Source organism: Cervus canadensis, chromosome 5 (genome assembly GCF_019320065.1).
Source record: "Cervus canadensis isolate Bull #8, Minnesota chromosome 5, ASM1932006v1, whole genome shotgun sequence".
Classification (NCBI taxonomy): domain Eukaryota; kingdom Metazoa; phylum Chordata; class Mammalia; order Artiodactyla; family Cervidae; genus Cervus; species Cervus canadensis.
In genome coordinates, this window is record NC_057390.1 from 9,987,947 (window position 1) to 10,012,171 (window position 24,225).

General features: G+C 43.4%; 1 protein-coding gene across 2 annotated transcripts in view; it reads left to right on the plus strand.

Annotated features, from left to right (window-relative positions):
- Positions 1-24,225, plus strand: part of SLC4A5 (solute carrier family 4 member 5) — a 126,290-nt gene that overhangs the window by 32,983 nt on the left and 69,082 nt on the right. For both annotated transcript variants that reach the window (XM_043468135.1, XM_043468136.1), the window contains exons 2-3: positions 8,364-8,444; positions 13,728-13,898. In XM_043468135.1, the coding sequence (XP_043324070.1) occupies positions 8,366-8,444; positions 13,728-13,898 (250 nt within the window). In that variant the 5' untranslated portion in view covers positions 8,364-8,365. The remainder of the gene's footprint in view (positions 1-8,363; positions 8,445-13,727; positions 13,899-24,225) is intronic.

Below are 24,225 nucleotides of genomic sequence, written 5' to 3' on the forward strand. Positions count from 1 at the left end.
CAAGGGATTCTCAAGAGTCTTCTCCAACACCACAGTTCATAAGCATCATTTTTTTCGGCACTCAGCTTTCTTCACAGTCCAACTCTCACATCCATACATGACCACTGGAAAAACCATAGCCTTGATTAGATGGACCTTTGTTGGCAAAGTAATGTCTCTGCTTTTTAATATGCTTTCTAGGTTGGTCATAACTTTCCTTCCAAGGAGTAAGCGTCTTTTAATTTCATGGCTGCAATCACCATCTGCAGTGATTTTGGAGCCCAGAAAAATAAAGTCTGACACTGTTTCCATTGTTTCCCCATCTATTTCCCATGAAGTAATGGGACCCGATGCCATGATCTTAGTTTTCTGAATGTTGAGCTTTAAGCCAACTTTTTCACTCTCCTCTCTCACTTTCATCAAGAGGCTTTTTAGTTCCTCTTCAGTTTATGCCATAAGGGTGGTGTCATCTGCTTGTCTGAGGATACTTATATTTCTCCTGGCAATCTTGATTCCAACTTGTGCTTCTTCCAGCCCAGCGTTTCTCATGATGTACTCTGCATATAAGTTAAATAAGCAGGGTGACAATATACAGCCTTGACGTACTCCTTTTCCTATTTGGAACCAGTCTGTTGTTCCATGTCCAGTTCTAACTGTTGCTTCCTGACCTGCATATAGGTTTCTCAAGATGCAGGTCAGGTGGTCTGGTATTCCCATCTCTTTCAGAATTTTCCACAGTTTGTTGTGATCCACACAGTCAAAGGCTTTGGCATAGTCAATAAAGCAGAAATAGATGTTTTTCTGGAACTCTCTTGCTTTTTTGATGATCCAGTGGATGTTGACAATTTGATCTCTGATTCCTCTGCCTTTCCTAAAACCAGCTTGAACATCTGGAAGTTCATGGTTCACGTATTGCTGAAGCTTGGCTTGGATAATTTTGAGCATTACTTTCCTCCTTGAAATATTTTAGTGTAACTGTCTTCAGGTTTTATTGACTTCTAACTTTCCAGGGAGGAATACAATGTTGGGGTTTACCCACATCCATAGGTTGCGCTCAAAATATGGACCATCTTTGTCAGAATTGGGTGGCTCAATTACTTGGAGTTTATATTTGGCAAGGTTTTGTTCAGCTAATGGCAGGTGTGACGTGGTAAAGGCTAGAAAGAACTCATTTTCCATGTCTCAGTCTAGTAACCCATAAAGCTTTTGTCGTGAAGGAGAATGAGTAGAAAAATTTTTTCTTACAAATGTGAGTGTGTGTTAAAGGCTTATCTATCACTGTCATTTAAAAAAGTATTGTTAGCTTTAGTGTCAAAAAGAGCCTCAGAAGCGTCATTGTTAGAGTCATTTTGTCCTTGAGTTGAGAGGACTTTCAGTTTGGTGCCCATAGTAAGAGGAGGAGGAGCACTTGGGGCAACCGGAGCAGTTGGGGAAAATTCTGAAATATTTTATGTTGTTCTAATTGGGCCTTTTGTAAAGTTTCATCATCTAATTCATATTCATGTAACAAGTGTTTTGCCTGTTGTTGAATATCAGGGGGGCTAGAATTTTTTTGAAAAGGTAAAATCATGGCTTTAATGAGGGCCCATAAGGGCCAGAAACCTATTGTAATATTTTTTCCCCATCTTGCAGCTCATTTAACATTCTCTCTAACCTGGTTCCAAATCTTTAAATCAAAATTGCTTTCATCAGGGAACCAGGGATTATGTTCAACTACCGTTTGGAGACAAGCCTCTAATCACTGAGGCAACACTGAAAGTCCTTGAATTTTAAATAATGAAGCAAAGTAGAAAAGTGGTGGGGCTTTCCAGCTGTTTGTCCCATAACCCCGCACTTACCGACCTCAGTAGGTCCACAGTCACTCTGTCTGCTTGCCAAGGGGATACTCCAGGCCCCTGTTTCGGGAGCCACTTGTTATGGTCTTGATAGACCAGAACCTGAGGACAGGAGTCAACGAAAAGAAGGCAAAGAAAAGAAGGACACGGGGGACCCAAGTCTCTAGTGGAACAAGGGTACTTTATTCAGGGCAGCGTGTGCTTATATATTGTTATACAAGGAAGCTTTAGGCAGAAAAATTAAGTTGAGTAAAAAACACCAAAACCAGGTGTTTAACAACAGTAACTAAGGGAATAACAATAGTCACAGGGCCAGAAGACAATTCATCTATTGGAAATAAGAACATGACTAAGTAGTTTTATAGAAAAGTAAAAAGGTTACTGAAAGGAATTCATGTATGTGTTCTGCCTCATGACCTGTCCTGAGAACTGTGTGCAGCTCTGCTCATTCCTATTTTCCAGGAACTGATAAGGAACAGAAGGCCCTTGAGAAACAGAAAACAACATATAGGATTCCTTAAAATTAAATGTTCCCTGACAAGTATCATATCTTTTTGCCTTTTCATACTGTTCATGGGATTCTCAAGGCAAAAATGCTGAAATGGTCTGCCAATCTCTTCTCCAGTGGACCATGTTTTGTCAGATCTCTCCACCATGACCTATCCGTCTTTTGTGGCCCTACACATCATGGCTCATAGTTTCATTGAGTTAGACAAGGTTGTGATCCATGTGATCAGTTTGGTTAGTTTTCTGTGATTATGGCTTTCATTCTGTCTGCCCTCTGATGGATGAGGATAAGAGGCTTGTGGAAACTTCCTGGTGGGAGGAAGTGGGTAGGTGGGAGGAAGAGGCTGTGGGTAAAACTGGGTCTTGCTCTGGTGGGCAGAGCCATGCTCAGTAAATCTTCAGTCTAATATTCTGCTGATGGGTGGGGCTGTATTCCCTCCCTGTAGTTTGGCCTGAGGTCACGCTAAGGTGGGGTAATGGCAACCTCCTTCAAAAGGACTTATGCCTGCACACAGCTCCTAAGGCTGTTGTAGTCAGTACCCCTGAAACTGTGGCAGGCCACTGTCAACGCACACCTCCGCCAGAGACTCCTGGACACTCACAGGCAAGTCTGGCTCAGTCTCTTGTGGGGTTACTGCTCCTGGGTCCTGGTGCACACAAGGTTTCATTGTGCCCTCCAAGAGTCTGTTTCCCTGGGGGTTCTCAGTCCTTTTACCGGATCCGCATGTTGGCAAATCTGTTGTAGGCCCTAGAACTTTTGCAACAGTGTGAGAAATTCTTTGCTATAATTGTTCTCCAGTTTGTGGGTCATCTGCTTGGCAGCTCTATGGCGGTGCTAATGGCGATCTCCTCCAAGAGGACTTATGCCACACACCTCGTCTCCCAGGTCTGCTGCAGTCAGAGCCCCTGTCCCTGTGGCAGATCACTGCTGACCCATGCCTCCAGAGGAGACACTCAAACACTCAAAGGCAGGTCTGGCTTAATCTCTTGTGAGGGTCACTGTTCCTTTCACTCGGTCCTGGTGCACACAAGGTTTTGTTTGTGCCCTCCAAGTGTCTCTGGTGGATCTGAGATTTGATTTTAAATGCAATTGCACCCCTCCTACAGTCTTGTTGTGGCTTCTCCTTTGCCCTTGGACATGGGGCGTCTTTTTTTGGTGGGGTTCAGCATTCTCATGTTGATGGTTTTCAGCAGCTAGTTGCAATTTTGGTGTTCTTACTGGAGAGGATGAATGCATATCCTTTTACTCTGCCATCTTGACAGTGAAAAACAGCAAAATCGGGAAAGGAGTACATCAAGGCTGTATATTGTCACCCTACTTATTTAACTTATATGCAGAATACATCATGCAAAATCCCAGGCTGGATGAAGCACAAGCTGGAGTCAAGATGGCTGGGAGAAATATTGATAACCTCAGATACACAGATGACACCACCCTCACAGCAGAAAGCAAAGAAGAACTAAAGAGCCTCTTGATGAAGGTGAAAAAGGATAGTGAAAAAGTAGGCTTAAAACTCAATATTCACAAAATGAAGATCATGGTATGCAGTCCCATCACTTCCTGGCAAATAGATGGGGAAACAATGGAAACAGTGACAGACTTTATTTTCTTGGGCTCCAAAATCACTGCAGATGGTGCCTGCAGCCACGAAATTAAAAGATGATTGCTCCTTGGAAGAAAAGCTATGATAAACCTACACAGCATATTAAAAAGCAGAGACATTATTTTGCTGACAAAGGTCAGACTGGTCAAAGTTATGGTTTTTCCAACAGTCATGTATGGATGTGTGAGTTGGACCATAAAGAAGGCTGGATGCTGAAAAATTGATGCTTTTGAGCTGTGGTGTTGGAGAAGACTCTTGAGAGAGTTCCTTGGACTGCAAGATCAAACCAGTCAACCTAAAGGAAAGCAATCCTGAATATTTATTAGAGGACTGATGATAAAGCTGAAGCTCCCATACTTTGGCCACCTGATGCGAAGAGCCTTTTCATTAGAAAAGTCCCTGATAATTAAAGGCAGGAGAAGGGGATGACAGAGGATGAGATGGTTGGATGGCATCACTGACTCAATGGACATGAGTATGACCAAGCTCTGGGAGATGCTGAAGGACAGGGAAGCCTGGTATGCTGCAGTCCTTGGGGTCTCAAAGAGTCGGACATGATAGTCAACAACAACAACAGCAGCAGCAACAAAAACAGGGGAGTTATAGTGTTATCAGGATTGTTTCTCTACTTTCCTTTGAAGTATTCCTCCACAGGTTAGGTGGGATTAGCCCCCAAGTTCATCAGCTTCACATTGGCAGAGCCAGAACAAGGCAGTGTTTTTGGATGGCTCAAGTGGAAATGTCCTGGGAAGAATTCTGATTGGCCCAAATTTGAGCATGGAGTCATCTCTGAATCAATATCTGTGACTGGGTACTTGGAAGCATTTAATTGGCCAACCTTGGTCACATGACCTTTCCCTTTTGTGGCTGGAGGCATTCTTTGTGGGAAAGAAGATTTGTTACTCAGCTTCTCTTTACTCCTCAGCTATGCCTGAGGAGGAAAATATCAACTTTCAAAAAATCACAAACCTATAGGAGCTACCAGTACACATTAGTGGAAAACCAACTCTGCTTATAATTTTTGGTAAAATTAACACTTATTTTTATTTATTATGATTGTATATATACTGACTTACATAAAGTACCATGATTGCTTTTCCTTTCTACAACTCTTTATTCTTGATAGAAACTTGGTATCCTCTCAAAATATTCAAACACATCCAGATAATTGATTGTTCTAAGGATTCCCTTGGAGAAGGCAATGGCAACCCACTCCAGTACTCTTGCCTGGAAAATCCCATGGACAGGGGAGCCTGGTGGGCTGCAGTCCATGGGGTCGCAAAGAGTCAGACACGACTGAGCGACTTCACATCCCTCACTTCACTCACTTCATACTTTATCACTGGAGAAGGAAATGGCAACCCACTCCAGTATTCTTGCTTGGAGAATCCCATGGACGGAGGAGCCTGGTGGGCCATGATCCATGGGGACGCAGAGAGTTGGACATGACTGAAGTGACTGAGCACGCATGCATGCAAGGATTCCCTTGGAGGCATTGTGTCCAGAGCCTGACCTAAGACACACTTGTTCCTCCCTGCACTGCTGCTTTCTTATTCTTTAAAAGTTCCAGATTTGTTGCATTCTGCTTTTCATTTTGTCAGGGATATGATGTTTCTCTCTAGTCCACTTGAATATGCTAATTGTATGGTTTTTTTAATGGTTCTTTGGCTGCTTGCAGTGTTCCTGTTTACTTGGACTTTGTCTTTTCCTGTTTGTTTTGGTCTGTGCCATTCTGGTGATTCGGCTGGCCATCATAATTTGGAGTAGAACTACTAAACAAATGTTTGACAGCCTGGAGTTCTTGAATGATAGACTAAAGATGGGCAATTGGGTGGCAGTTGGGTCCTTACCATTTTGTAGAACTCCAGAATGGCAGAATCTTTAAGTCCTCCAACCTCCTCTCTGGAGTGTGTAATCTTCATTAGTGTTCTAGGAGTCAAGTAGTCAGAGGGCTGAGTGGCTAATGATCTTTAATTAAATCTTTTTTTACCCCGAGTGAAATCACTCCTTCTTGCTCTCAGTTACTCGAGGGCCTTCTGAGCTAACCTTTCCATCTTCTGGGGTAGGGGAACCATTCTAGGACACTGAACTTAGGGGAGAGATCTGAGGATTTAACTTAGTCTTACGAAGATTTCCAACCAACCTTCCTGTTTGCAGCCACATCCTTTATCCTGGTCTTCAGATATATTGACGGCCTCCAACTCCCCTTTCCCTAGTTTGAGAGCAATTTTATATAAGTTAAAGACTATGTAATACTTGATGGTTCAGGTAAAGCATTAAAAATAAACTCTCTTCTTCTGGTGTTTATTTTTCTCCTAACTACAGAAAATTTTCAAACAATAAAACTAGAAAAAAAGTAGATAAAATTACTTAAATAGAATAAATAATATGATGATCCTTTTCTATCTGTACAAAGCAGGTAAGCTTTGTAAACTGTACAAAGCAGTTTCAATAATGCTTTTCAATAATGCTTTTCAAAAGGCAGCATAACCATTTCAATTAGTATTGTTATTGTTTAGTCACTAAGTCATGTTTGACTCTTTTGTGACCCCTTAGACTATAACCTGCCAGGCTCCTCTGTCCATGGGATTTCGCAGGCAAGAATACTGGAGTGGGTAGCCATTTTCTTCTCCAGGGAATCTTTCCAACCAGGGATCAAACTCACATCTCCTGCATTGGCAGGCAGATTGTTTACCACTGAGCCACCAGAGAAGCCCTTTCAATTAATGGTTACTGGTTAATTCAGGTTTCCTAATTCTTTAAAGTTATTTGATTATTTACATTATTTTTCTAATCAATTTTTCTAATCTTATCTATTTATTAGCCTTGTGTCTAAGAACTATAGTTCCAGAAACTGTTGCAGACAGTCTGGGTTTGAATCCCTGTTCCCCCATTTAAGCAGTCAGTTAGGCTCTCTGTTCCTTAGTTTCCTCTTCTGTAAAATGGGAACAATAATGTTACTTATTTCATAGCAAAAATTCAAGTAATTCATATATGCAGAGCAGAGCATTTAAAACAGTGCCTAGCATACTGTAACAGTAGTTGTTATTATTATCTAAGTTAAATATGTTGGCATGAAATTTTTCAAGGCATTCACTTGTAATTTTTAAATTCTCTACTATATTTGTAGTTACATCCCTTTTCATTCCAAATTATGTTTACTTATGAATATTATTCTTGATTAGTCTTGCATGATTTGCCTATTTTAATAATCTTTTCAAATAATTGCCTTCAGATTTATTAACCATCTATATGCTTGATTGTTTTCTATTTCATAATTTTTGCTTTCATCTTTTATATTAACATTCTGCTTTCTTTTCTCTCTTATTCTTCTTGTAGATTCTTTGGTTAAATGTTTATCATATTTATTTTCCTTCTACTCTGCTCTCTCCCTCTTTCTTTCCTTTCTTCCTTCTTTCTCACTCTAAGTATATTACACTCCACAAGTTTCAAGTTGTGATTGTTCATGTCTAAATATGAAATAATTTCCATTGTGATTTTCTATAAAATCCATCATTAGAGGTTATTTTAGTTTCCATATATATGTAAGTATAATACATTTATTATATATACATTTATAAATAAATGTTTATATATACAGTCATTCTTCGGTATCTGTGGAGGATTTATTTCAGGCTCACCTCCTCCATACCAAAATCTGTGATGCTTATATGAAATAGCATAGTATTTGTATATAAACCATTTTCCTGTATGCTTTAAATCATCTCTAGATTACTTATAACATCTAACAATGTAAATACTAAGTAAAAAGTTATAAATACAATGTAAATGTTATGTAAATAGTTGCTAGTGCATGATAGATTCAAATTCATGATTTGTGGAATTCATGAATGCAGAATCCACAGATAATATGTATAGTTTTGGGGGGGTTGTTTTTGTTATCTTATTAATACTATAGAAGTATGATACAGATTCTTTAAAATTTATTAAGCCTTCTCAAGACCTAGTTTATGTGCTCTCTTTGTGTGCTCTTTGTAAATATTCCATTTGTACTCGAAAAAGCATACCTCATTTTTCAAGTACAAACGGAATATTCCCCAACATATGGCTTCCTTGATAGCTCAGTTGGTAAAGAATTTGCCTGCAATGCAGGAGACCCCAGTTTGATTCCTGGGTTGAGAAGATCCCCTAGAAAAGGGAAAGGCTACCCACTCCAGTATTTTGGCCTGGAGAATTTCATAGACTATGTAGTCCATGGGGTCACAAAGAGTCGGACACAACTGAGAGACTTTCCCTTTCACTTTCCCCAACACACATGTATTTGAGGTTCCTCAATTTGTTTATATGTTCTTTTGTCTTAATTTTTTTCATCTGCACTAAGGTCTTTCGCTGTGGTATGAATTTGACCATTTCTCCTTGAAATTCTACCTTTTTATGTTGTGTACATTTTGAGGTTGTGTTCATCTTCTATTTATAGTTATGAAGGTGGAGGAGGAAGAGGCTGGGGTAGGGAAGCTGGACCCCGCTAACTACAGGAGGCGATGTCAGGATCAGGAAGGTAAGTAAGGTCACCGTGAGAAATTGATGCAAATTCTCAGAGGGTCTAGACTTTCCTTGGATGTCTTTATAACAGCCCTTTCAGTTGGGGGAAACTACAGAGCTTATCCCTTTCCCCTGACCCACCCACAGTGTCTACCCTAGATCTTGTGGGACTAGTTTAACCATATCTTAAAGGGACCATGTGGTCAGGTTGGAGACCGGTAACTTGGATTTTGCTAGGATTATGGCATAGCTTCCCCAATATAAAATTGAACTCGATTTTATAAGCTCTACAAATCATACTAAATGCCAAATATCAACATTTTATAGATTTTAAAAATAGCAGCTCATTTAAAACCAGTGAAAGAGGGTATTGAGTGGTGATATTTTTGTTGCTCCAGAATTCCTTACCCAGAGACCCTAAGTATCCTATATTCTACAGAAAAGCAGCCACAGAATTTATAAAGAGGCACTACCCCAACCTTTTTGGAAGGAGATAGCAATCTTCCTGTCCAACTTGATGCTCCCTGAGCTGAGGAACATGTAGCACCGCTCTGGGGCTGTTGATGGAGAAGAATGTGGTAAGAAGCTGGCACTGTCCTGAACCAAACTACAAGATGTTCACAGGGAGAGAACAGGTCGTACAGAACAAAGAAAGAAGCTTTGGAGTGGGTTAGTGATTCCCTACAGTTCACCAGCTGAACAGCCACACTCTGATGGTTATAGTAGAAAAAATAAGACTAGTTAGATCCAGGGCAAAAAGAAAACATGTCCCTGACAGCCATCTCCCCTGATTTTTTTAAAAAAGATGCTCTTTGCACAGTTCTCATAACCCTGTTCCCATTCACCATTCTATTCTGCCTTCTCAAAAACCATGCCTAGTTAGTAGAGAATTTTTATTCCTGCAGTATCCATGGGAACACTGAGGCCCAGATGAGCAAGGTCACACAGAAAGGAAGAACAAGCCAGGGAGAACGCAGGGCAGCTAACACTGGGTAAAGACCTTTCTGATACATCTGCTGCTTCCTGTCTCCATTCCTGGCCTCAGGGCAAAGAATACAATCTCAGCATTGAAAGAATCAAGAATGCTAAACCTTTAGAGTAGAACTGGCTGCCCGCCTACTAAGTCACTTCAGTTGTGTACAACTCTGTGCGACCCCATGGACTACAGCCCGCCAATTTCCTCTCTCCATGGGATTCTCCAGGCAAGAATACTGAAGTGGGTTGCCATTTCCTTCTCCAGGGGATCTTTCCAACCCAGGGATCAAACCTGTGTCTTTGTCTCCTGCATTGGCAGGTGGGTTCTTTATCATCAGCGCCACCTAGAGTAGAACTGCTTACCTCTAAATATTGGTATTCGTGGCTTACCTCAAATTCTAGCTTTGCTCAGGCTTAGGGTGGGGGACAGAAGGAAGGAAAAGCATCAGACATTCTGATACTGGTTCACTAGGAAGTGAGGCTGCACTTCATAAAAACGTCTACCTCACGTTTCTTATTAACCCCATTAACCCAAGGGAGACTGAGGATCCAGAAGAGCAAGCAAGGATGTGGTGGGGTGAGCAGGAATTCTAAAGAGATCTGGACACTAACATCCAGGTAACCTTACTCTCCAGTGCCTAGGAATGCACCAGCCAGAGTAGGCACACACAGAATCTGCTCAGCAGATTGGACACCCAACATGTCTCTAAAAGGTTTAGACATGTTTCTTCAAGGTTCAGCTTCATGTGGTTTCACCGCGACATGCACAGTCAGTGATGCCCAAGCATCTGGTACTGGAAGTCCCAGCCAGAGCAATTAAGCAAGAGAAAGAAAAGATAAGAAGAAGAAATTTTAAAATTTGAAAGGAAGAAGTAAAACTGTATTTGCAGATGGCATGATATTATAAATAGAAAACCCCCCAAATTCTACCAAACTGTTAGAACTAAAAAAACTAAGATTTCAGGATACCAAATCAATATACAAAAAATCAGTTGCATTTCTCTATACTAACAATGAACTGTCAAAAAGAGAAATTAAGAAAATAGTTTCATTTACAATTGTGTCAAAACCTAAAAATGAATTTAACCGGGGAGATTAAAGACCTGTACACTGAAAACTATAAAACACTGATGGGAGAAACTGAAGACAACACAAATACATGGAAAGATATCCCATGCTCATGGGTTGGAAGAATTAATATTGTTAAAATGTCCATATTATCTGAAACAATCTACAGATTCAATGGAATCCCAATCAAAATTTCAGTGACACTTTTCCCCATAGATATATTTTTTAAAAATTCACAAATTCATATGAAACTATAAAGGACCTTAGATAACCAACACAATCTTGAGCAAGAAGAACAAAGCTTGAAGATCACACTTCCTGATTTCAAACTATATTACAAAGCTATAGTATTCAATATGATATTGGCATAAAAACAGACATATAGATCAACAAAGATCAATAGGGAGCCTGGAAATAAGCCCACATGTATATAGTCAATTAATTTACAACACAGGAACCAAAATATACAATGGGGAAAGATAGTCTCTTCAATAGATGATGTCAGAAAAACTAAACAGCTACACATAAAAGAATGAAACTGGACTCTTATCTTACAACATATAGAAAAGTCAATTCAAAATGGCGTGAAGACTTGAATGTAGAACATGAAACCATAAAATTCTTATAAGAAAACATAAGGGGTGCGCTCCTTGATATCATTTTCGGCAATGACTTTTTAAATTTGATGTTAAAAGCAAAAGCAACAAAATAAAAGATGAGTTAAACTCCATCAAGTTAAAAAGCTTCTGCATAGCAAAGGAACTGTCAACAAAACAAAAAGTCAAACTATGGAGTAGGAGAAAATATTTGCAAATCATATATCTGATACGGGGTTAAATCTAAAATATATAAAGATCTTATAAAACTCAATTACAAAAAAAAAAAAGGAGTATGCCTTTAAAAAATGGGAAGAAGGACTTCCCTGGTGGTCCAATGGTTAAGGGACGGCCTTGCAATGCAGGGGATACTGGTTTGATCCCTGGTCCGGGAAGATCCCGGAAGATGCCGTGGAGCAACTAAACCTGTGCACCACAACTGTTGAGCCCGTAGTACACAACAAGAGAAACCGCTGCAATGAGAAGCCCGCACACTGCAAAGAAGAGTAGCCCCTGCTCACCACAAACAGAGAAAGCCTGTGTGCAGTGATGAAGACCTGGTGCAGCCAAAAATGACTAACTAAATAAATAATTTTTTTAAATGGGAAGAAGAACTGAATAGAATTCATTCCAAAGAAAACATACAAACAATCAACAGATACATGAAAACGTGTTCAACACCATTAATGATCAGGGAAATGCAAACTAAAACCACAAAGATATATCACCTCCCAACTGTTAGGATGGCTATATCTAAGACAAGGGATAACAAATGCTGGCAAGGGTTTGGAGAAAAGGAAACCATTTTGCACCACTGGTTAGAATGCAAATTGGTACAGACACTGTGGAGAACAGTATGGAGATTCCTCAAAAAATTAGTAACAGAACTACTGTATGATCCAGCAATTCTACTTCTGGATATATATTCAAAGGAAATGAAATCATTATCTTGAAAATATATCTGTACTCTCATGTTCATTGCAGCATTATTTATAATAGTCAAGACACGGAAATAGCTTAAGTGTCCATCAGCAATTGAATGTTTAAAAAAATGTGATATACACATGAACATTATTCAGCTATTAAAAAAGACAGAAATCTTGCCATTTGCAACATGAATGGACCTTGAAAGCATTATGCTATGTGAGATAAGTCAGACAGAGAGACAAATACTGTATAATCTCACATGTGGAATCTAAAAATCCAAAGATATAGAGTACAGGTTGGTGCTTACCAGAGGCAGGGGGTGGAAGGTGGAGAATTGGCTGAAGGTGGTCAAAGAACACAAACTTTTAGTTATAAGATAACTGAATGTAATGTACAGTTCAGTTCAGTTCAGTTCAGTTGCTTAGTCATCTCCGACTCTTTGCGACCCCATGAATTGCAGCACGCCAGGCCTCCCTGTCCATCAGCAGCTCCCGGAATCCACCCAAACCCATGTCCATTGAGTCGGTGATGCCATCCAACCATCTCATCCTCTGTCGTCTCCTTCTTCTCCTGCCCTCAATCTTTCCCAGCATCAGGGTCTTTTCCAATGAGTCAGCTCTTCGCATCAGGTGGCCAAAGTATTGGAGTTTCAGCTTCAACATCAGTCCTTCCAAAGAACACCCTGGACTGATCTCCTTTAGGATGTACAGTATGGTGGCTATAGTTAATAATACCGTATCATATGCTTGAAAGTTGCTAAGACACTAAATTTTGAAAGTTCTCATCCCAAGAAAAAAATTCATAACTTTGTGTGATGATGGATGTTGACTGAACTTATTGTTGTGGTTGTCATTTTGCAGATATACATATATCAAATCATATTATACACCTTAAATTAATATAATATTATATGTCAATCGTATCCCAATTTAAAAATAATAATAGGGAAAACTGTGGAGGTGGCAGTATGGTTGAAGTAGGTACATGGAACTTAATGTACTATCTGCTCAATTATTCTGTAAATCTAAAATTGTACTAAAAAGCTATTAATTATTTTAAAAATTGTTGACCAACTGAAGACAATATAGATGAGAACCTGATCTCATCTTTCTGGATGAGAAGAAGGTCTTTCTGGAGAGCTGAGGGGATTGCAGCTGCCTCTTTGAGCAAAGATTTAGTGGTGCCTTTATAGAGCAGTCAGGCTTCTCAGTGGAATTCTGAATTAGGGTCCTTGCTAGCTCTTGAAAATTCTAGCTTATGAAATCGTTTTTGAGAAATCCTTAATAACTCGCTTCTCTGATAAGTAGTAGTTCACATGGTCCTTGGTTGTTAGTAAAAATGGCCTTGATGGAAATGCATACGGTTTCCCCATTAACAATCAAAGCTGAGACTTGGCATTTTGGACTAAATCTGTGACCTGCTGAAGGCCTCTCTCCTGGCCCATGTGTCATAAATCATATGTAGTTATTGCTGCTCTGGACTAGCAAGAATGGGGAGATGGGAGTTCTGCTCCTTCTGAAAGAATTCCAACTATAGGCCCAAAGGTACCCCCTTCCAGCAACCGCTGAGTTGGTTCAGAATTGGAATTCTGTCAAGCCCAGTGGCCCCGTCCAGGAATCCCATGTCTTTTGATCTTTTCCGGTGGCCTCAGCTCTTTGTAACTGGAGGATATTAAGGAGAAATGCCAGCTTTCGGTAACTCTGTCTACCCTCTCTTTTATTCTGTGCCCACAGACTGCCGTTCCATTCACATCGGGCTTTCCGTTCCCAGTTACCCTCACAGGAAAAGAGACCAGAAGGGACATCTTCCAGGCCTGCAAAAGGTCCGCTGGGGCTTGCGGCCAGACAAGCCACAGCAGGGGCTGGCCAGCGCGGGCAGCAGTGTGGACCATGTCAGCAAGACACGTGAGTTTTGGGGAACATTCTGGGGGGTCCAGACAGGGCGAGGCAGGGGAGGGGGACTCTCAGCAGAATGTGAGGAGCGCCCCACGTGGCTCAGGCCTCAGGCCGCTCTCTCTGCCGCCACAGCAGACCAGCCCCTGCTCAGAGAGCCCCTTCAGTCAGGCTGAGCCCCTGTCATCGCTGGTAACTTTGAGACCTCCGCTCTGGCGCATTCCACCTTGATTTCATGGTTTAATTCTCAGAATTATTTCCTGTTTCTAAATTCCTAAGGGCAAATTTCCAGCCGCCCTAAGAACCAATAACAAACGTGACTGGTGTGAAGTGTTGTGCTCAGTAAATCGAATTCTTTGTTGCATTACCTCCACCCTCTCTCTTCACCTGAGCTTGAAGGAATGGTCTGGAATTGTCTGGGCGCCCTGCACCACAGTTTCCAGAGTCCTGGAGGCTTTCTCCCAGGTCAGCAGAGTCCCTGAGGCATGCCTCTGCTGCTGCAGGAATCAGTTCTGGGCTTGTTTAAAAAGCAGTCTTTTGTTCCTTCCTGTGGAAATAAAAATATCAATCTTAAGAGGAGTGGAAAGACTAGGGCACAGCTGCTGTGACATTTTATCATTTTGTGTCTTCCCTGTTTCTAGAGATATGATTTCACCTGCAGCACATCCCAAATCTGTGAAATAAATAGCCTCTAATTGGTTTCTACTACACATTTCCACGGTCTTGAACAAAGCAAAATGAGTTATTTTACCATTTGAACCTTCAAAGGACTGTCAGGCAGTAGCAGCCTCTTAACATTCCTGTAGGAGACTGTGACATACACGCTGGCAAAGACCATCTGAGTCACCCCATCCCAGCACTGCGCTGAACAACTGCGGTTATTGGCACCAGGTCTACCAAGGCCTGTGGCTTCTGTGCCTATGTGGGAGATGGGTTAATGGGAGTCCTTTGGCGGTGTCTAGTGTAAGAAATGAGCTCTGATACGCATACACACAAACATGCTACACAGGCATGTGCACACACGCATATGCGGGGGTTGGCATATCCGAGAGCCAAAGGAGGGCAAGCCTGATAGGAAGCCTGCTCCCCAGGTTGGGTCTGGATACCTCCTACTCACTCCCTGGAGCATTTCCCTGTCACCCCACCACATTCAGGGATGCAGTCACCCTTTAAAAGTGGAGTCTGCTGGGTCCTTCCTCAGTCAGGAAAGAGGAAAGTGGGTTAGAGCTGGTACTCTCTGCAAATGATATTTATTGATGCAACACGGTACTTCACAGAAGTGGTCGTGAATGGTGTATTTTGTGTTGTTTGGGTGGTTTCTGGTTGAGTTAAGGGGACACTGGTTTTAACTGGAAACCAAAGGGGAGAGAAAGGAGAATCCTTTGGTACATTTGCACATTCAGTTCATTCCCTTTAAGCCTGCTATTCCCAGGCACGGCACAAGGCGTGGCTGTGGAACAGGGGAGACAGTGGGAAGGCATAGGAAGACAGGAAATTTCAGGCCATGTCTTTCAAGCTTGGGTAAAGTAAGAACTTCTCTCAAAGGGAAAATAACTTACTGTAGACTCATGAAAATGCATTTGTATATTTGTAGAGCCCCAAGGGACCATAAAAATCCCAGTTTGAGAAATAGTATGTTAATTCATTAAGGCTTTTTTCCATAAAATATCTTACAATTTTTATTATAACTTAAGTTTTATCCTTATAGCTAATAAATCTTTTAAAGATTATCTTCAAAATGGAAACAAGAACTTTAAAAATTCTGATAGAACCCACCTACCTCTAAGAATACTTTCCAGGCCCCAGTTCCAGACATTCTTGATTTAAGGGGACTACAAAGCCTGAAAGCAAAGTCAACAGTCACAGTGAGTTTTCACCCATGGCAGCTGAACTTGTTCCAGCCATTCTCTTAGGGGTGGTAGAGGTCCACTCCTCTGTCCTCCACTTCTTCTAAATCAAAGGGGGCATTGTGTGTGTGATACAAATATAAACCCTACTCTGTGAGATCCCTGGGACAGTGACTGACAGTGACCTGAGGAAAGGAAAACAAAAGTCCCAAATCATTGTACTGCATCATCTAGATAATAGACTGAATCTGCCACTTTTCTTTGCTTCAGGGCAACAACCAGATGTGTTTTTCCTCTCTGAGAGCCTTGTCTATTCTGTGAATCCATTCAGACAGCCCAGGCAGGCATTTCAGCTGGCCACAAAGTCGAAGAGGACCTAGCTTTACAGAAGAGAGGAATTGTTCAGAATGGGGTCAGGGGGTGGACCGGGCACGGGGGCTAGACATAGCTAGGCCTGAGCATAAAGCAGGCTGTGTAGCTGAAGCATTGACAGGTGACTCCTTTAGTTCCTGCCTCACAAAACAACAACAGGAATCCAGCCAGATGATGTGTGTGAAAGAGATTTATACCGTGAAATGGTATTTCATTATAATTTTGTTAACTAAATGTGTCACATTAATAAAAAGGAGATATTATTATCCTCATCTTCAGATTGGGAAATCAGGGTTTGAAGAGATGTAGTGTGGTACAGCAGGAATCAGTGAAGCTAGAAGTTGAAAACATCAGTAGGCTCCAAAACCCATGTGTGTCTCTTCTACTACACTTCTGCCCTGTGTAAGTCATCACCAGTCAGTCATGACCAGTTGGACATAGGCTAAGAATTATATTTTTTTCAAGCAGCCAAACTACGTTATGATGAAAGGGATAGGTAGATAGTAGTTACCCCATAATATAATATGCCACAGCATAGGATTATTTGTCCCACCTCCACCCCTTCCTCCAATATGAATATTATTTTGGCCACCCCTTCCTCCAGGTTTGACTCTAGCAGAACATATACAGGGAATAGAACCATCACGCTATGGTGAGCATCAGTAAGAGCCATGCTTCCTTCCCTGGAAAGAATGCATTCTCTGGCTCAGAGAGCCTCTGGAGAAGCTACTAGGAGCAAGGGGGTGAAGAGCAGCTGTAGAAATATGACTGCTCTTTGGCTCTTCTTGGCTGGTGCTAAGAACTGGAGCCCAGATCAAAGAGAAAGGAGACAGGCCAAGCCCAACCTGGTGTGTAGGGACTGGGGTCTCAGCGTCTTCATCTGTAGAGTGGAAGACTGTTGTAGGGTGACGGACTGTTGCAGTTTGCTGGGATAGAGGGCTTTCCCAGGACAAGGGACATGGAACTGTCAGTACTAAAGGCGGTCAGTTCAAAGAAAATCAGGATGTCGGTCACACCGAGCTGTGAGCTCCTAGGTAAAATAAAAACAGACGCAAAGTACTTCACACGGCGCATGGAACATTACAGGCACTTGACATATGTTACTTCAGTTGATTTGTGTTAACCCAATTTAAAAGCAAGGAGCCCAGATCTTTTTTCCTGTATGAGTAGACACCTAGTTTGGCTGTTCTCACTGGTACTGAGAAGCTTATGAGAGCCTTCTGGCGGGAGGGGTGTGAAAAAGTATTAAGGTCTTCTTCTACTTGCTGAACGCTGAACAACTCTAGAGTCACTGAAAGATCAAAACCACCAAGATGAGCAGTAGGAGAGAAAGTGGCTGTTTTCTCACCAGGTGTTTGAGCCCCATGTGACTTCAAGGCTTTAGGACCAAAAATGGATTTCATATGGTTTTTCCCATTTCTGATGAGGTGTGAGGGTTGGGACAGAGAACAAATTTATCTCTAAGACACCTCCTCCTCTAAGGGACTGCTGAGACAGGCTTTGTTTCCAACACAGGAACAAAGGCAATTGGATTTCTTTTATTTCTCTTATTTCCTGGAGTTACCAACATATACAACATTCAGACAAACAAAAACACTTATTGGAAGAGAATCCTGAGTTATGACGTTTACAACTTAAGGGGAAATTAAGGTTGAAAGCTCAAGTTTGCAAGTGAACCGATTAAAGTTCTGATAAATATAAAGTCATTAGGGCTTTCCTGGTGGCTCAGTGGTAAATAATCCACCTGCCAATGTGAGTGACATGGGTTCCATCCCTGATCAGGGAAGATCCCGCATGCCATGGAGCAACTAAACCCATGTGCCACAGCTATTACGCCTGTGCTCCAGAGCCCGAGAGCTACAACTACCGTGCTCACATGCCACAGCTACCGAAACCCAAGTGCCCTAGAGCCTGTGCTCCACAACCGGAGAAGCCTTCGCAATGAGAAACCCGCGCACTGCAGCTAGAGAGTCGGCCCTGCTCACTGCAACCAGAGAAAGCCTGTGCAGCAAAAAAAAAAAAATTATATATATATACAAAGTTATTATAACACATGTGTTACTTGGATTTACCTTATTCCTTGAGAGTTAGTGTCCTCACCTCTGCCTAAACTTCTGTGAATTTCCAGAGGCGTCCAGTCCCAGTATCACTCCTGCTACAAGACCTGCATGCTGGGCTCACAGTCTCACTGTGTCTCACTTCTTGTACCTGTTCTCTGTTCTCACCTCCAGGCAAGCTACAGCTCAGGAATGGGGTTCAGTCCTCTTTTGGTCTCCCCCACATTGGTCACATACCACATATAAGTGAGGAGCAGGCTTTCTTGAGGTTCAAAACCATGGAGCCTTTTTACCTTGCAGAGATACAGTTTTTAAAGAGAGATACTAAATATTTGGGCTTCCTTTCTGGCTCAGCTGGTAAAGAATCCACCTGCAATGTGGAAGACCTAGGTTTGATCCCTGGGTTGGGAAGATTCCCCTGGAGAAGGGAAAGGCTACCCACTCCAGTATTCTGGCCTGGAGAATTCCTTGGACTGTATAGTCCATGGGGTCGCAAAAGGTTGGACACGGCTGAGGAACTTTCACTTCACTCACTAAATATTCCCTTTCTTAAAAATCCCCTTGTCCCTTAAAATTTCCTACTGGCTACTTTTCTCTACCATATTTTTGGCAACTCCCACCTCACCCCCACTTCCCCTCACCCGTCTCATCACATCTCCTGATTCTCTTCAGCCACCTCCACCCCCAGCCTCTCCCCTCCCTCTCAGTACATACAACTCACTCCCCTCACTCACCTTTTGGTCACATCAGTTTCCCTCTGCCCCACCTTAGCTCACCACCCATTTTTGCACAGCCAAAGACACACAGAGTTGGATACACCTGAGTGACTGAGCACACACACACACACACACAAACACACACAATGTATTAACTAAACACAAAGTCTGTCTCCTCTAAGCTTAGCCCTTTAGCTAGACTTGACATTCTTTTGTAACTCCTAAACTTGCAGTTTTTGAGAAGGAATACAGAAGAAAATCTCCATGCCCTAGAATTTCGTATAAGGGGGACTCATGATTTTAAAAGTAATTTGATTACAAGTATCAGAACCTCCTGGAGAAGGAAATGCAACCCACTCCAGTATTCTTGCCTGGGAAATCCCATGGACAAAGGAGCCTGGTGGGTTACAGTCCATGGGGTCTTGAAAGAGTCAGACACGACTTAGCGACTAAACAACAACAATCAGAAACCTACTTGAGCTGTCTTGAGCAAGGAGGGAGTGAGGGAGAGTGAAAGTCTGTCCTACATGAATAAAGGAGTTTCTCACAGCCCCCAAAGAACAGCCAACCAGGCTCAGCAGGAGGAGGAATACCCTCTCAGTCCCCTCTTTGGGACTCATGGCCTCCCCTGCTTCTTCTCCAAGTCTGCTTTATTTCTCGATGTGTGTAGCGTTTACTGCCTCTCCATGCCTTCAGCTCTCAGTTTATATGCTCCTTCCATTAGGAAACACCCAGCTATCTCAGAAACCAAATTCAAAATTTCCAGGCTTGAGCCAGGTGTCCAATCAACTGTTCCTGGTTCAATTAACCATGACCTAGAGGCACAGTTTAAGTACTCCAGAAACACAGCCACCAGAGCATCATCCCTTGGGCGAGGGAGCGTGTGGGCCAGCAGATGACCTGAGGCTACTGACGGGACGATTCCCATAAACACTACGGGTTTGCAGATTCTCTTCTCTGCCTTCCCAGAGAGCACATTTTGAGTTTACGGACTGCTTTCTAGGGAAAAAAGAAAAAAACAAACAACCCTACTGTCCATGAAATGAGGACTTGGGGCCTTCCTGTCCTCTCTTGAAGACCACCTCAGATGAGTGCAGGCCTGACTTTGGAGCCCTCGGTTCTGTCTCTCCCACTCCTCAGAACTTGGGGGCCTTGAACTGTTCTTGATCCCCTTTGTTGTTGTTGTTCAGTTGCTCAGTCGTGTCCGACTCTTTGTGACCCCATGGACCACAGCACACCAGGCTTCCCTGTCCATCACCAACTCCCAGAGCTTGCTCAAATCCATGTTCATTGAGTTGGTGATGCCATCCAACCATCTCTTCCTCTGTCATCCCCTTCTCCTCCCACCTTCAATCTTTCCCAGCATCAGGGTCTTTTCTAATGAGTCAGCTCTTTGCATCAGGTGGCCAAAGTATTGGAGCTTCAGCATCAGTCCTTCCAGTGAATAGTCAGGGTTAATTTCCTTTCAGATTGATTGGTTTGATCTCCTTGCTGTCCAAGGGACTCTCAAGAGTCTTCTCCAACACCACAGTTCGAAAGCATCAATTCTTCGGTGCTCAGACTTCTTTCTGGTCCAAATCTCACACCCATACATGACCACTGGAAAAAGCATACCTAGCTCCATTTCCTTGTTCACGGCTTCTTTCCGCTGAGGCTGGTCCCTGCTGATATACTCATGAGTGTTAAGCAGTGAAACTCATTCACCTAGCAAATGTTTATTGAATGTCCATGCTGTGAACCCTTTTCTGGGGCCAGTAGCACAACGTAAGCAAGACAGACCCTGACCTCACCAAGCTCGGTGTCCAGTGACTCATCTGGAGCCTGGGAGAGAGTGCCTCTGAGAAGACTCTGAGCTGAGGACCCCAGGCCCTCACACTGACTTCCTGGTGGCCTTAAACACCTCCTGGGTCTTCTAGGAGTTGAATACCTGCAGGTTGCAGTCCAGTTGCAATCCAGGGGATTTTGTGCTTTGCTCAAGTAATGACTAGACTGGTGCCCCTCTCCCTGCCGCCAGTAAAAGCACAATTCTGTTTGCTTCTTTTTGTGTGTTTCCTCAAGCTTGGTCCTGCCAAGGTTAGATTTCTCCCAGAAACTGCTGGTTTAGTCCACTTGGGCCATCGCTGTGTGACTGTTGCTGTGAGCTCTCAACCAGAGGGGCCCTTATCTGCAGCCTCTCTTACTTGCGGATGAACTTGCGTGTGGGACCTGGAGTGCATTAGAGATGCAGTGAAACCTTGAGGTGCGAACCCAGCACATCACTAGGTTTCTGTGGACCCGAGGGAAGGGAGATGGAGAGGGGTAGCATGGGAGTAGTAGTGTTCAGAAGCTGAGAAGGATTGAGCTCTTGGAATGTTTAAAAGAGCTGTTATGGGGGAGGAAAATGTCAGACCTTTTTGCAACATCAATCATAGCAATGTTTACTGGGTGACTGGCATATGCCAAGCACTGTGCCAATCATGTCGCATACATCATCTCATTTGATGGTCACCACAACCCAGTAAAGCAGGGGTGACTATTCTCACTTCATAGATGGAGAAACTAAGGCTCAGGCTGTTTAATGCTTTGCCAAGATCCCACTGCCAGTAATAATCAGAGTCGGGAGTTAAACCCAGGTCTGAGCTCTTAAAGCACCATGCGAATAAAGAGAAACCTCTGGCATCCTTGGTGATCTCTCTTTGGGTGTTCCTCTGGGGTTTCGAGATCAGACACAGCCCCTGACTCAGTGTGGGGTGCAAGGTATGCCCAGTGGTGTTCAGAAGGAAATGGGCTGACGTCAGCCACAGTGCAGTACAAACAGTGGCCTGAGAGCCTTTAGGGCCTGTCTCCTCACCGCCCTGCCCTGCTAAGGAGCCCGCCAAAGCAGGAGCTCCTTGGTGGCGGCATTTGCTTGGGGTGTCCAACCTAACCACACGCCCTGAGCCTCTGCTGCTATGTTCTCAGGTTTAAAGTGGGCACACTTGATCTTTGAGTCTCAGGCCTGAAGATGGGGTAAGGGAGCCAGTGGCAGAGGCAGGGGGTGGGGGTTGCAGTGCGGGGTGAGGGTGTCAGCAACCGCTCTCCTCTTGGCCCCCCTAACTGGGGGCCCAGTTGGGCTTCTGTGCTATAAACCAGTTCTCAGACTCCTCATCCGTGAAGCATTTGGATTCAACCATCGCTCAGCTCTCTCCCAGCTCTGAGACTTGGCAAATTCAGGGTTCAGAGCTTCTTGGAGCAGCAGCCACTCATGACCTCTAATCAACCTTGGCACATTCTAAGTACTCAGTAAGTACTTGTTGAACTGAACCCAGGAGATTAGGAGTTTCTCAGCAGAGCAAAATAATTCCCCAGGGGGGTTCACCACTTACCCTGAAGTGACCAGTTCCCCTGTCCATGGGTTCTCAGAAAACACCCACCAAGTGATATTTGGCATTTTGTCTTAGAAGCAGACTTAGGTGGAAAGGATCAGGAGTTGGGTTGTGAAGTTGGGAAAGGGGAGAAATCAGCTTCAGGGGACGTTATTGACCAAGGACAGTTGCTGTGAAACTTGAGACCCCATAGCACCTCTCTTCACACCACCCCACCTCCACCCTGGGGCTGGATGACTGAGAGAGGCCGGGCCAGGACCTGCTCCAGACAGCTCACCTGCGGCCAAGGCCCTAAGGCGGCTCCAGGGAGTCTCAAGGAAAATCCTACCTCTGCCTTTATAAAGGGGCCTGAGGAGAGGTGTCTGGGCTCCCCTAGGGCCCCCAGGCTTGGCGGGAAGGGCTCATGGGGGAGGGGGCAAAAGGGCAGTCCTGCCAGGCCTCTCAGCGCCTGCAGGTGCCACCCCCTGCTACTGTGGAGACCTGGCTGCCTGCGAGAGGTTCTGCCTCGGCCACCACCAAGACCTTCTCTCCCCAGTGCATCTGAGAACCTGAGTCTTTCCTCTCTTGCTCACTGCTCACTCTCTCTCTCTCTCTCTCTCTCTCACACACACACACACACACACACACACACACACACTTCTCTTATACTCGGAGTATCTTTAATGCACTCTCCTCTCACATTTACTACATCTTCCCACATAACGCTCTCCCCACTTCCCCAGTCTTTCACATATTCCTTCTCTCTCTCCCTGTCCCTCCCTCTCTCTCCCTTTCCCTCTCTTTCCCTCTCCCTCTTCTCCTCTCCCCTCACCTCCCCTGGTGCTTAACTGGAAACAAAAGTGAGTTTGTTGAGCCCTGCTGGTCGGGAAAAGGAACAAGCCAGCGGCAGCAGCCAGGGTGGCCGCAGCAGAAACAGGCTGGGGCCAGAGGCCGTGTCCACATCCGGAGACCCCAGCGCTCAGCTCTTCCGGGGAACAGGTAACGCCTCAGACAGAGCTGGCTCAGGCCTCCTGCTCTTCGTCCTGTCTCATCACCTCATACCAGCTCTGCTTATCTGCCTTCTCATTTGGCCTTGAAGGGGGAGGGGGATTAAAGATTTAGGGAATGGTAGGCACAAAAGGTCCAAGGAGTCACGTGCTCTCCTCGGAGAACTGTGTGTGGTCTTATGTGGCTGGAATCCAGGGCATGTGGGGTCAAGCAAGGGCAGCTGAAGTTAGAATATACAGCGTCCAGGGCGGCTGGGGTGTCTGGACAAGGGACGTGACAGAACCTACCCAGACAGATTAGGGCCAGATCATGAGGGATTTCTTAAGCCATGTCATAGACCCTAGGCTTTAGATCCTAGAGAGCTATTGAATATTTTTCACCTGAAGAGTAACATGACCAAATATACATTTGAAGAGAGTAGTACTTGAACTCTCACCCCATGGAGAACTGGTTTACCTACTCAGAAGAAAGCAGCCCTAGTCTTCTCCCAATTTAAGGAAAAAATAAGGCTATTTGTTCGACTGTTATATTTCCTTCTATAAAATTTCTGTAAACTTTTGATGCCTGCCAACAAGTATCAGTAATCAATAAAAAGGATGTAAGTTTAAAGTAGTAGAAAAATTCAGAAGTAAAAAATCATTTAAGTAAATGCAGTCCTTTAAGGTATATACAGATAAATGGGTAGTATTTTCTGCTAGTAAAATTATTTCTAACTCATATGCACAATATTTTATGGTGCTGCCCCCCAGAATACCATGACTCCCAGGAGTTTGCCAAGGGAGCAGGTTTGAAATGTCTTTAAAGCTAACTCTGCTGCTATCTAGGGCATAGGATGGATGGGACAACCAGAGACAATGGGAGAAGTAGGTGACTATTGTGATGACAGGAATGTGAGACAATAAAAACCTGAATAAAGGTGGTGGCAATGGTGGGAAAAGGGAAGACAGCCAAAAAAATAGTCAGGAAGTGAGTGAAAGAAGTTAGTATCTGATTAGACATGGACGATGAGAGAGAAG